Below are 12,871 nucleotides of genomic sequence, written 5' to 3' on the forward strand. Positions count from 1 at the left end.
TTATCTTGGATAAAATCTTATAAAAATATATTACCCTGTCTTTGCTTAAAGTGGAATTAAAGCCAGGTCATTTTGCTGTTCCTTTAAAATTGCGATGTTAATTTACTGTACTTGTTTCTCCTCCTTGGGATAATTTTAATTTACCTGAAGTATTTTGAATTACTTATTATCCTTCTAGCTTTATTAAAGTATGATGATCTATTTTTAAATTCACCATAGCATTTCGACAACAAGAACTTAATTAACCAAAAACGAGTACAAAAAATACCAAAAAACACAAGACCTTTTAACGCATGCCGTATCGAATCGATTTACGGTCGTAATAATATAACAGCGTTGTTACTACGCTGCCAATTAAAACAGCTGTTTCTAGTTTCTTTAATATTTTTATTAAATTTTAAACCCTTTAAAAAATATACAATTGCTAATAATATATCAAGCCACGACTGTTTCTTATGTATCTTAGGTAGTTATGATTTTCGCGACGTCACAATTATCGTCATCGTCAGCTAAAATTATGGCGTAGGTGTTTTTCAGAGCTGCGACTTGGTTTTGAAGCGCTCGGAGTCTTATTTCGACAACTTCGAGATTCTCTTGTAGATTATTCACTTGTATTTGCATACGTTGACGTACCTGAATGACATGTGAAATCGGTAAACAATAACTTCTAATGATAACGATGATGATGATGTTGTCCTGATCGAATCTCTTATGTGCAATATGAATACAGCGAATAGAAAATTTCTATCTCTTAATTATCTACTTATAAATAAAATATCTACTTTATAATTCAGTTTATTGACTTTGCTTAACGATAGCTGAAAATATCATACGATGTGAATTTTAGAGCGTAAAACTGCAACAAAAAATTATAATTGCAATTTTATTATCATGATTTACAGGTGAGTAATCGCCATTGTTTTTGGCGATTACTTTTATCTTCTAAATGGCAGAAAAAATTCATAGAAAATCTCGATCGACAATTTCAAGTTAAGTTTTTTTTAAGCCAATCACAAAGACTAACTATCTATCTATCGCTGTAAAAGTTGTAGTGTATTAGTGTTTGAGCAAACACAGCAGCATTATCGGTTCACTCACTTTCAAAGTCCGATGGGACTATAATCCGACAAGGCAGGAGGAAGATCAGAAGCAAGACCTGTCTTTACGAGCTTTAAGAGGCACTGGAATCTAACACCACCGATCACTGAGCTGCTATATTCATTACCAGAAAAAGCCACTAACTTTTTATAGGTCTTGAAACGGGAATTAAATCCAACACCTCGAGATCTGTAGCCTTTGAAGCTAATCAATAATCTATGCAGACAGTTTATCGAATAGATTGAGTTAAATCCAATTACAATTATGATTCTTAATCTATCATATGTTAAATATTATTAAAATATATTATAATATGCTTTTACCTTCAACGTAATCATTTAAAAATTAAAATAAGTTATGCACAATTTTACGCCTATAGACGTGACTTATATCTTGTTAAACAACTTTTTACGCAACCTCACCATATTAATCGGTGTATTATTTTGTATAGTTATGATCATAATATTATATGCATATTTAATAAGTTGCAGAATACGTCTGTAAATAGACCATGTTATAAAACAACCTCCTTACAAACAACCTCTATTCCCATTCTTATAAACGTATTAATTTTAAAGTTAGGTAAAAAAAGTATTTCTTCTGATAGTATAATTAAATTTTGAAATTAGAATTGAAAAAAAATATAAAAACACATGACAGCAATTTTTTGGTTCCAACATTCATCACTCGCCTGATGTTTTTATCGTGTTACACATGAAATTTAATGATACAGCGTTTTTTACTGTGTACTAACTTGAGCTACGTCACAAGTGTTAGAGGACGCTAAATGAGTTTATAGAGCAAAGTTAACAACTAAACTCATATAAAATGACCCGTATGATATTAAAGCTCATCAATACCTCACAAACATAACAAATCGGTAGACAAACATGACAAAAAGGTACTAAATTTGCCTATTTATTATATTTCGAGGTACTAATTAACTATATGTACATTTATGTATACTAGCAAAGCTCGGCTGATCTGATCCAAGTATGTATATAATATATACTATATATATATACCAACTGTGGCGATCGGTCCAACGGTATAGAAATGAATTTACTGCGTTATAAACCGGCGAGTCAGAACAAAGAGGATAGCAAAAAAAGCATATACGAACTAGCTGTAATGGTAATCGGTCAAACGGTGTCAGTCCAAAATTAATCTCGAACAGATACACCAACGTCCGTTTTTATATAATATGTACGATCAAATCAATTAAACATGAATTATTTATGTTAATCCATACAATATACGGATCAATTATTTTGTAATATAAAAAGTTGTCCTAACACATGTTGAACGATAAATGAGGCATAAATATGTCGCAACTAATAGTATAATTTTCAAACTCATTATTTTGTAACGCTGCTAATAGCATTGACCAAGTTATTAGAACAAAGAATAAGAAAAAAAAGTTAAGCATTAAACTCTATCAGTAAACTAAATTAAGATTGAACTTCGATTACATTTTCTTAAATAAATTACGAGACGGACCCATTTACGACAACTTTATGTAAAATGTGCGACAAAAACCTACAAATTCCTGACGTATTTATACCTTATTTATATATACCGAGATTCGGGTCTATATCCTTACAATAACTAATATAACAAAGGAAATAAAAACATGCAGGCACATCAAGGTACCAAATTCTAACTGATGACAAGATATACCAAAGGCACGGACAAAAGGAGAATAGAAAACAAAATAAAAAAAAAGATATGGTAAGCAAGTGTTTGTAATACAATTAGTATCGAGCCGAGCGACTTAACCGCCATGTGTTTTGTCTCATACGGTTACTCAATTGTATTTTATATGATTACATAAAAACTACAAACTTTGTACAAAATATGGCTTGATCATTGTTTACTATCAATGTGAAGAGTGTGAATTATTAATAGTCCTGTGAAAAATAAAAAAATGGCTATATCACAACAGAGATAAAATAAATCCTTAAAATATTTCAAGCGGTAGAAGAACCAATACATTTTCACGTTTTCAAATTTAATTAGAAATTACATTAATTTTACCCAAGTGCACGCAGAGCATCATAAATTAATAAATAATTCGTATTTACTTACATCATCCCTTTCTTTCTGACACGCCCTGCACTGAGCCCTGCTTTGTATCAGCTGTCTCTCCAGCTCCGACACCTGGGTTTGCATGTAGCGTCTCATTGAGTCCGATCTTTCTTTACTTCTCGTTAGTGATCTGCTACTCTCGAGTCTTAGCTCGTCCAAATCTTTTAGCAATTGAGAACATTCTAGAGCTTTTTCTTTGTATCTCATCTCTAGTTGAGAAAGTTTCTCTTGCAAGCGGAGTATTGAGCATCTGCTTAGAATTATTAATCTTATTTTTAGTTGTATATTTAAGATCGTGTTACCGTTGGAAATAATCTTACTTAAGTATTATATTTATTTCTTCGACGTTTTTATTAAATACATATAAGTAGTTACAGTAACATGAATATAGAAGTTATGCTGTGTTTGCTAGCTTAACTATACGAGAATACGGAAAAAGCAATCTTGAATTTAAATTTAGACAAGTAACCTTTACATCAGCTTTTATTTTTATTTTTTTTAAATTAAAATACTATCCTTTTTTTACGATAAATGTTTTTATGATAAGTAATAAAAAAATATTAATAATTGGCAACAATTTAATTGTTAAAATCACAATCTTTCGGCAACTATAAATTATGTTTAATATTGAATGTTTTGTTTGTTTTAAAGTTGTGACTTGAAATTTGAGTGTTGTGTTTCAGTTATATTCCTACAAAATGAAATATACTCGTATAGTATTCGTATAGTATCGTATAATTATATCAATTAGTAGTTACATATTGCGCTCACTTGTTTTCGTCTATATTTTTCGACAATTCATCAATTTCTCTTTGCTTTTCATCAGCTTCCAATCTTAATGCTTTGTTATCTTCGATTACCTTTATTCGATCTGCTTTTTCCATATTGTAATTATTTACAGCTAACACCAACTGTAAGTTAATTTTAATAAAAAAATAAGTAATAGTTTTTTTTTTTTTAAATTAAACCTTTCTCAAAAATATAATTTTCAATAGATGCCACTATTGAACAACCACTGTTTCAATATATACTTTAAGCCGCTTTAAATGATAAATATAAGATGTTTTCGATCTATATCGGTTGAATTATTACAGTAATATAAATTAATTTAACTAAGAATTTAAATCGCGTAACAGTCGCCTAGAAAAAAAATAAACAGGACGACGTGCCAATTATTTCCATCATAAACAGAAAATTATTGTTGAACACAAAATGGTTGGAAAATGAAATCCGGTAATCCCATAAAACCTGCTTCATGGTACGAGCCTTCCTAAGAAGCTTATAAAATTTAAGCCGCATAGCAATTATTAATTGCTCTATATTTATTATGTAATTTTCAAATTAATATAATTTGAAGATTTAATTTTATTGAAACGTTTCACTTCAAGTTACATGCTTCTGCTTATTGTTACACGTGTGGAATGTGTGTAACTTGTTGTTACAAGTTTTGCACAAAACTTTTGAATTATCATTAACTCAATACTATTTGGGTTCAGAAAGATGGAGGCGTGGAATCATGGTATCTGGTTCCGATAGTTATATTTACTATTACTTATTTATAAAATTCATGTTTATTATTATTGATATCTACGTTTTTATATATGAATGTGTATTATATACAATTGAGGACCTAGCGAAGTGTGAACATCATAGTTACACATGAAATTTTATTATTACCTTTTCCTTCACGCGATGTAGTTCATTTGAAAGCTGTTCCGAACTGTCTTCTGCCAACTTTTGTAATTGCTTCGCTTCTTGGAGCTGAATTTGAGCACCCTTTAATAGATCAGGTAAAGGGGCTAATTCCTGCAGTTTTTCTTGGAACTGCATCTAAATATATAAAATATATAATATTATACACTATATGTCTATATATAAAATTGTGGTGACGACCGCCCAAAAATATTGGCGCTGCAAGAAATCTTAACCATTCCTTACATTGTCATGCGCCCCCAAACTTGGGAATAAGATTTTATGTCATCTGTGTATATGGGGGTAGCCCCATATACACCAGATGGATTTGATAATATCCTCTTGATCGATTTCGGTCATAACAGTCTTTATTTAAAAAAAATAGCTAATTGCGCAAGATATCAGTAGTTTGATAAACACTAGCAGACACATAATGCACCATTTCTGCACTGTCATAATCCGGCCGATCGAGTTCTTATATTATAAGAACATCCCCCTATCATCCCCATACAAATCTTCAGAAAATATTCACTCAGGCTATATTTATGCGAGATCAAAAATTATGTATAATATATTTGATGTTTTTTAACGACATGTAGAGAATTAATTAAAAGTCTACAGTTTAAATTATACCTTCATCTTCTGTATTTCAATTTGTATTTGATCTGATACTTGTTTATTATCAAATTCAATGACATCAATCTGTCGTTTCATCTCTTCGACTTGCTGTTGTGCCTGGAGGTACTGCAATAATATACTGAACATGACGTTCTCTTAATATGATTGGCTCAAATACGAACAGCTCCCTTAGAACGTGTAAGGAATAATCGGGTTGGTGATTTCAGTTAATATACAAATTGTTGAAGATCCAAGTGCCGATGACATTAATGTTATATGTATATGTGTTTATCACAAAAACAAAACCTTAGATCTGTTGGCTCTTCCTATACCGACGTCTCGGGAAAAAATGGCTATATTTGTTTACTTACAGTCAAAGGAACAAAACTTTCAAAAAAAAACAAAAAATTCTTCCCGACTGTACTGACCGTCGTCGTGTTTGGAATCTACTACCACTTACCATCAGGTGGAGTAGAGTCATTTGACCTCCCGGAAAATATTAAAAAAAACTTAACTTAAACTTAACGAGTAAATTTATATTAAAATGCGTTTATCACAAAAAAAAAACCCTATAATACGTCGTCTTTATGATACCAAAGGCTCGAAAAGAGATGGACATTTTTTTTATTGCATAAAAGTAAATAAAAAGAATGTATATAACTAGAAACATTTTTAAACATAATTCAAACAGGAGAATAATTTTGTTTTTGTATATTTATTTGCGAAACCAAATTTGATTGCACAAAATGAGGGTTTAATGCTACAGCGTTTTATACCCGCCAACCTCAAAACGAACACAAAAGGCTGTAAATAGTTGTGGCACAAATATATATAACGAAAATATTACATTACATACATAAATGGATTCGAACTAATTAATGATTTCATCTGACGTTATATAGGTAACTTATTTAAATATTTTTTCATAAAAATATGTAACTAAACTGACTTTAACCCGATATTCTTGAGACTCTTCCATTTTCTCGTTGAGTGACATTTTTAATTCTTCGCTTTCTTCTTTCATATCACGAAGTTGCTTCTTCAATGTAGTTATCTCATCGTTGGGAAATTTCCGCGAGTCCTATTGTTAGCGCGTATTCAAATTATTAATTGCATCAAGTTATATAACGATGAGATAGTGACGGTGGAAGTGAGGTAGGTCTTGATATCTTTAGATACAAATTACAGAACTTTGTATTGAATTACCATTGTAAATTCACACGGTCAGAGTAATTAGAAAATGTATTAAGTCGACAGCAAATAATGATACTTTATAAATGCTACGCATAAATACAGTGATTTACTTTCAAAATAGAATGCGTTGAATGTTTACTTAAATGCCATGATCAATTTTAGCTTTGTGTATATGGCGTCGCAGTTTATGCGTAGCTTAGACAAAGAGTCGTGGTTCAAATTTATTAAAAATTCAAAAAAGAGCACCAAACAGTGTTTACGTTTATTATTACAGTTTGCAAGGTTGTATTATTTTTTATGTAATAATATAATCACTTCGTAACATGAACCACTAGTAAGATAAATAAAAGCAAGTTCCATGTACATTATCGGCATATATACTTTACTTAAATCCTAAATGAAATAAAAAAGACGGTCGACGGTAACGGCCGCGTTTACTTTCACCGCAAAGGGCTTACAACAAATGTAAAAAGCGTAACTACATACTATTTTTTTGTTTAGCATTTTTGTCGGTTTTGTGTATTCTTATGAACTGCTAAATGTGTCATGTATTTGGAATCAAATTATACAATTTAAACACAAGTGTATGCCATAGATCTCTGTGACATGCTATGTATGAAGCTTATGTCCAGCAGTGGAAGAAAAAGGGGTTATGATGATGAAACACAAAAATATATTACACAAAGTTCTAATGTGTTATTTTTATTTCTATATTTTAAACTAATAATGCGATTATTAAAAAACTGTGTTACAACTACATGGTAAGGTAAAGATATTTTTTTTTTAATTTGGAACCATTCTTACATTCATTTCAGGGCAGCATATATTATTGAGCTTTAGTTCAAGATCTTTTAGCTTACGCTCATATTTTTCTCTCGCAAACCTTTCCTCGTCTGCAGAATTTTTAGCTCTTATTAACTCTTCGCGCAACCTGGATATCTAAAAAAAACATTATGTACATTTGCGTATTGCTATTTTTTTTCAGTAGGCTCAATGCCAAATTGTCATGATAATGTTTTTAATAAACTTATTTTTATTTCATATTTTGATTATTTTTTTAAACTCCAAAAAATTATATTTGAGAAAAATTAAGGTTAGTCTTTGAACAAACCTGAGGGATGGCTTTAAATTCGAGTTCGCCGTGAGATTTCATCGAACCTTCATACAGGGCTAAATCTTTATCTGTGACAGTATCCTATAAAATAAAAACAATATAACTAGGTATAAAATGTAACTAGGCATTCTTTATTTTATTTTTTATAGAATAAGAAGGCGGACGAGCATATGGGCCACCTGATGGTTAGTGGTCACCAACGCCCATAGACATTAGTATTGTAAGAAATGTTATTTCATTGTTATTATGTTGTTGTTGAATTTAGAATGTATGAATTAACTAACTATTCCACTAGCTGGATTCTGGTTACTCAAATATAATCTATCCCGTTTCATTGCAGCTAATTCCATCTGCATTTCCTTCATCTCGTCCTCCATAACACCTATTTGTTTTTGCTGAAAGCATTTATATCATTTTAATTATTAGTTACGTCATCCCAAGCTCAATTATCTAATACCAACGTATTAAAAAAGATACGGAAATGACATTTATATAAAATATGCAAAATAATTTTATAGTATATATTTTTATATAAAGTATTACGCTAAAAAAAACTAAATTGTAATGACAATAATTATTTTAAAGAATATTTATTATTATTAAGTATTCATATCAAAATGAGAATGGAATATATCATATTTATCGTTACTTTTAATATGTTTAAATAAATATTATATTAACAATTCACGCCTATGTTCCAAACTAACCTTTAAATAATACCGTTACGCGTTTATCAAAAACTATTAAAACTATAACAAACAATAAAATCAATTACATTAATTTAGATTGGTGTTTAATTAACTTTAAATATTTATAGGTTTTAATGTTGTACTATATTCCATTTCCATTCGAAGTTTATATTAAATATTTTCTACTAAGTCAAAGAAAAAGTTTCGAAGCCAAAGAAACTCGAAATCCCACGGTTTTAATAGAACCTTGAGTTATCAAGGAGAATCTCTCATATTTCATATCTTGTAAATATGCATTTATATATTAAATGTATCGCCTACTCTTTTCTTAGGTTAGGTAGGATAACCGAGACCGTCGTGGATAAAATAGATAACGGGTTCGAAGCACAATAAAACGATAATATATTTTCACGTCCATAATATTTTTTCTCTATAATCGGTAACGTATTATTAGTCGTTTGTAACTCTGCCATTTGTGTTCTCCGACCCTCACTAGAGCAGCTGATAAGATCGTAGCCTTATAATTACTGTTAGGAGAGAATAGCCTATGATCAGCGCGACGGTGGCCAACTGTCTTTGTGATAATATCATCATATAACTTAGCGATGATATTCTATTGAATTAATTAATCTATTCAGATAATTGTACTGGGTATCTCATTTAATTATGTAGCTTAGATAATACATACTAAGAAAGACGGTTCTCCCGTGTCATCATTGTTCTCTACAGGCTTATTAAATGGCCAGTACTCAGATTGAGGCATGTACGTCGAATTTATAAAAACAAATTAAAACAGAAATATATATTGTTTTTTAATTTATGTTTAGTATACTAATATAAAACAATTTTTTACTGCAAAAGAATTAAAATGTGAAGCTATAAATTAAATAATTCAACTGGTTAAAGTGTCAACGATGACATAAATAGAGTTTTTTTTTTTTATTGTATCCAGCCTTTACTTTATTTAAAATTAAGATTAGACAATAAATATATATATTTAAATTTGTTCAATGTGAGGAGCTCCATCTATAAATGAGTGATTACAGAATAAATTATAGCCAACGTATTATACTGCTACTTAGCGCCATCTAGTAACGAGTAGTTGGTGAGTATGTTTAACCTTCACCGGTAAGTATTATTTTTCTTGGTGTTTTCTAATAGTACAGTTGTGCTCTACAAATAATGAACATATTTATAGTATCTTATAAAAAATAAACGTACAACGCATAAAACGTTTCATAGTATTATAATATTATTACATCGTTCTTAAGATTTTTATTGTTTTGTTTGGACAAAAATGATTTTTTGTTAGTAATTGTAAATAATATAATGCAGTATTTATTATTATTTTTTAATTATATTTTAGTATTGCTGGATATAGCAAGTGAGGCTAAATTGGTTATCATTGTTTAAACTTCAATATCTATTTTTAATTATAGTATTTTCTTAACTTTTCTGTTACTAACTCAAGTAAAGTTGTTACAGTTTTCACATAGGTGAAAATATAAACGAAATCTACATATATTGATGATTTACTGTAGTAAAAATTACCATCACCACTAAAAATATTAATTGCTAATTTTTTTTTATACTTTTATAAAAAGTCTAAGATTGCCAAAATCATCTATTTGAATGGACACCTTTCTGATGTCTTTGTATAATCTATAGTAAACTCATGTGAGGCCGCCGGGCTAAGTACTATCATCAATAGATTCTCTTTGACCGCTACTCAAAATTTCATACACTTCTCGATCCCTTGTGTTTTACTAATATCTAAACGAAATGTAAGTGTGTGTTCATTATAAATGCAATATGCTAACGATATTAAGCTTTAGTGAATTACAAGTCTATTTAAAATTTTGCCCCTATATACAAATAAGTGAAATATTAAAAAAAACATAAGATGCGCTTTTCTTATTGTAGACGTGGAAGGATATATGCTTTGGATTAACGTTAATAATCACGGAAGTATAAATAACGAAGCTGCTATTTGTTACTGTAAGTTTATTTAAGTAACATGTTTTTTGATAGATATAACCCTTTGTTAGGTTAATGAACTACATTGGAATTTCCGTAGCTTAAATTTTTCACCATTTCTTTTGTAGTTGAATAAATGCTATTAATTACGTACTTACGTATATTTAAAAATATTAATTATTACTTATGTAACATTATTGTTAATTCATTTGAAAAATTGCGTAAGACGTTTGTTATGGGCAAATTGAATTGTTCAAGTATAAAAATAATGAAATTTGTTATTTAATCATAGTAATATTAAATTAACAATATTATTAATGTATTAAACAATGCTATGTTCTTAAAATATTTTATTATACTAGATTATTCTATTTAAATAAAGGTCTTAATTAAATTTTAGAGATTTTTATCAATAGACTAAACATTTTTAAATATTTTATCTTGCCAAATAGAATGTCAATGATTTTTTTAAATGTAGCTTTTTATTTTCAAATATATTATTTTTGGATAAATGTGTTCCTTATCAAGATATCAACTTTATAACTTCTTTTTAAGTACAGAAACTAACATGGCAATATCTATTATAAAGTAAAGAAAAGAAGAGAAAAATGAATTTGAAACGTGACACAAAAATTGACCTCAGTGGTCCATCACTACCTTCAATATTTAAATCTAGTAAAATAGAAACATGGGTTGACAATGAATCAGAAGAAAATTTAGATCAATCAACTTCACATAGGAAGATAATAAGAGTGAGTATCATATAAAATAATAAAACATACATATAAATAATGCACACTTTGAATAAAAAGCATATGGTTGCATATGCACTATTGATATAAGAGTAAGCTTTCAACATCAAAAGCTTGCTTAAAAATTATATACATATGATGCGATCAAATTCAACCTTGACATTTTACTTTCATCTCACACAATTTTCATCAAAAACTATTATGTATCTATAATATTTTAAATTTACCTGGCTCATGCAGACTTATAATGATTCTTGTACCGGCCGTGAGATGTTAATAAGTAGAAACAAAGCATTGGAATCAAGAAACAAAGCATCTAACTCAAATTGAAAACCTTTACTTGCCTTGTATTACAAAGAAATATGATTGCACACATTTGTGTGTAATTTTAATAAAAGTAAATAATTTTACTAAAATGTAAATTATAGTCTAACAGTTAACATTTATTTTATCTATAAAACTACAAATTGTTCCTTGTAACGTACTTAACATGTAGTAAAGCAAATGCAGCTTCAATTAATTTTTAATGCTAAAAACACTAGCTATGTTTGAAAAATTACATGTCTGGGAACATTTAATCATGTCTGTCAATATGAAATAGTACGGTGCATTATTAGAAAGTAAAAGATGGTTGACCACACTACATTCAAGACATAAATATATATTGCTTTTACATTTTAAAAACAAATCTATAAATTAAAAAGATAACATATTGCAACAGATTACATATTCGTTTTAAAACTGTCTTAGAGTTAGTTTAAAAACAGATGCATCTGTCACAATCAAAATATTTAATATCTGTAGTATATAGTATAAGGGTCATGCATGGGAGGCTTTAGGTCATATAACTAATTTTCTCCAATTAAAAATAAACAATAAAGTTCAATTTATTATAAATAAAAAGGTATGGTCATAATAAATTTCAGTTATTAAATGAATCTTTAATAAACAGCATTGACATGACATATGTCAGTGCAGCTGCAATTGTTCAAACCTCCTCACTCCTCTTCAGTCTACCAGTAACATCCGACAAAATGGGTTGTTTAGGCCTTCCTGTGGTGTGTAATATTTTCGTATTTTTAAAGACTTCTACAATTTTGTAAATAAAAAATCAGTTATTATATTAAGTTTAAAATTAAAATATTTTAATGTTAGGTAAACTAATTAAAACCTATCAAAAGTTTTTTTTTCATTTATAAAACATTAGTGAAGTGAAGTTAAGATAGGCAATAGTTAATATTTGTCAAATTAACAGTGTTAGACAAATTTAAAAAAACTGTTAATTATTTTGTGATTGCAATAAGGTGTCTTTGAGTGATATTATTTTTATTTATCTTTTTAATTTTTTCACATCCATCGAGTTGGAATTTCCAATTGTTTTCTCTATCAAGTTGAATGACATACATCTAATAATTTTTTAAATTACTCTATTGTTTCAGAGATTTAACCAGCTCTCGCGACTGCAAAGGTCCTTAATCTATGTTTTCCTTTTTGCTTTGATAACAGTAATGGTGATCCTTTTCCTTACGAAACAACCCCCGAATGCAAACAAGATAAAAAGGAAATATGAAAAGGTAGGTTTTTAATATTATAATAATTTATTTAGTAAATCATGTAAAACCAGTGAAATGTGTGAAATGGCCAGTGAA

General features: G+C 29.0%; 2 protein-coding genes across 5 annotated transcripts in view; one reads left to right on the forward strand and one right to left on the reverse strand.

The window, feature by feature from the left end:
* Positions 1 to 366: 366 nt before the first annotated feature.
* On the reverse strand, positions 367 to 9,330 carry LOC126780506 (outer dense fiber protein 2-like). The gene is made up of 10 exons (XM_050505062.1): positions 9,182 to 9,330; positions 8,089 to 8,199; positions 7,802 to 7,885; positions 7,495 to 7,629; positions 6,446 to 6,577; positions 5,512 to 5,622; positions 4,864 to 5,016; positions 3,958 to 4,097; positions 3,187 to 3,436; positions 367 to 633 (listed from the first exon to the last, which is right to left on the reverse strand). Exons 1-10 carry the CDS (start codon positions 9,254 to 9,256, stop codon positions 463 to 465), a joined length of 1,362 nt encoding a protein of 453 aa, XP_050361019.1. The 5' UTR covers positions 9,257 to 9,330; the 3' UTR covers positions 367 to 462.
* An 865-nt stretch (positions 9,331 to 10,195) lies between these two features.
* The window catches only part of LOC126780489 (endoplasmic reticulum mannosyl-oligosaccharide 1,2-alpha-mannosidase), a 29,544-nt gene continuing 26,868 nt past the window's right edge, over positions 10,196 to 12,871 (forward strand). The window contains exons 1-4 of one of the 4 annotated variants that reach the window (XM_050505037.1): positions 10,208 to 10,277; positions 10,417 to 10,491; positions 11,026 to 11,222; positions 12,662 to 12,796. In XM_050505037.1, coding sequence (XP_050360994.1) covers positions 11,079 to 11,222; positions 12,662 to 12,796 — 279 coding nt within the window. In that variant the 5' untranslated portion in view covers positions 10,208 to 10,277; positions 10,417 to 10,491; positions 11,026 to 11,078. Of the gene's footprint in view, positions 10,278 to 10,416; positions 10,492 to 11,025; positions 11,223 to 12,661; positions 12,797 to 12,871 lie in introns of all 4 variants that reach the window. The other 3 variants (XM_050505036.1, XM_050505038.1, XM_050505039.1) reach the window with 3 other exon arrangements.

The sequence above is a fragment of the Nymphalis io genome, chromosome Z (assembly GCF_905147045.1).
Source record: "Nymphalis io chromosome Z, ilAglIoxx1.1, whole genome shotgun sequence".
NCBI classification, from domain to species: Eukaryota; Metazoa; Arthropoda; class Insecta; order Lepidoptera; family Nymphalidae; genus Nymphalis; species Nymphalis io.

Excerpts from the sequence above, each read along its gene's own strand:
- LOC126780506 (XM_050505062.1), bottom strand. The coding sequence starts at position 9,256 with ATGCCTCAATCTGAGTACTGGCCATTTAATAAGCCTGTAGAGAACAAT. Across the intron at positions 8,200-9,181 it reads CGGGAGAACCGTCTTTCTTA|CAAAAACAAATAGGTGTTAT; the intron begins GTATGTATTATC and ends AAATGCTTTCAG. Across the intron at positions 7,886-8,088 it reads AGAATCCAGCTAGTGGAATA|GATACTGTCACAGATAAAGA; the intron begins GTTAGTTAATTC and ends TTTATTTTATAG.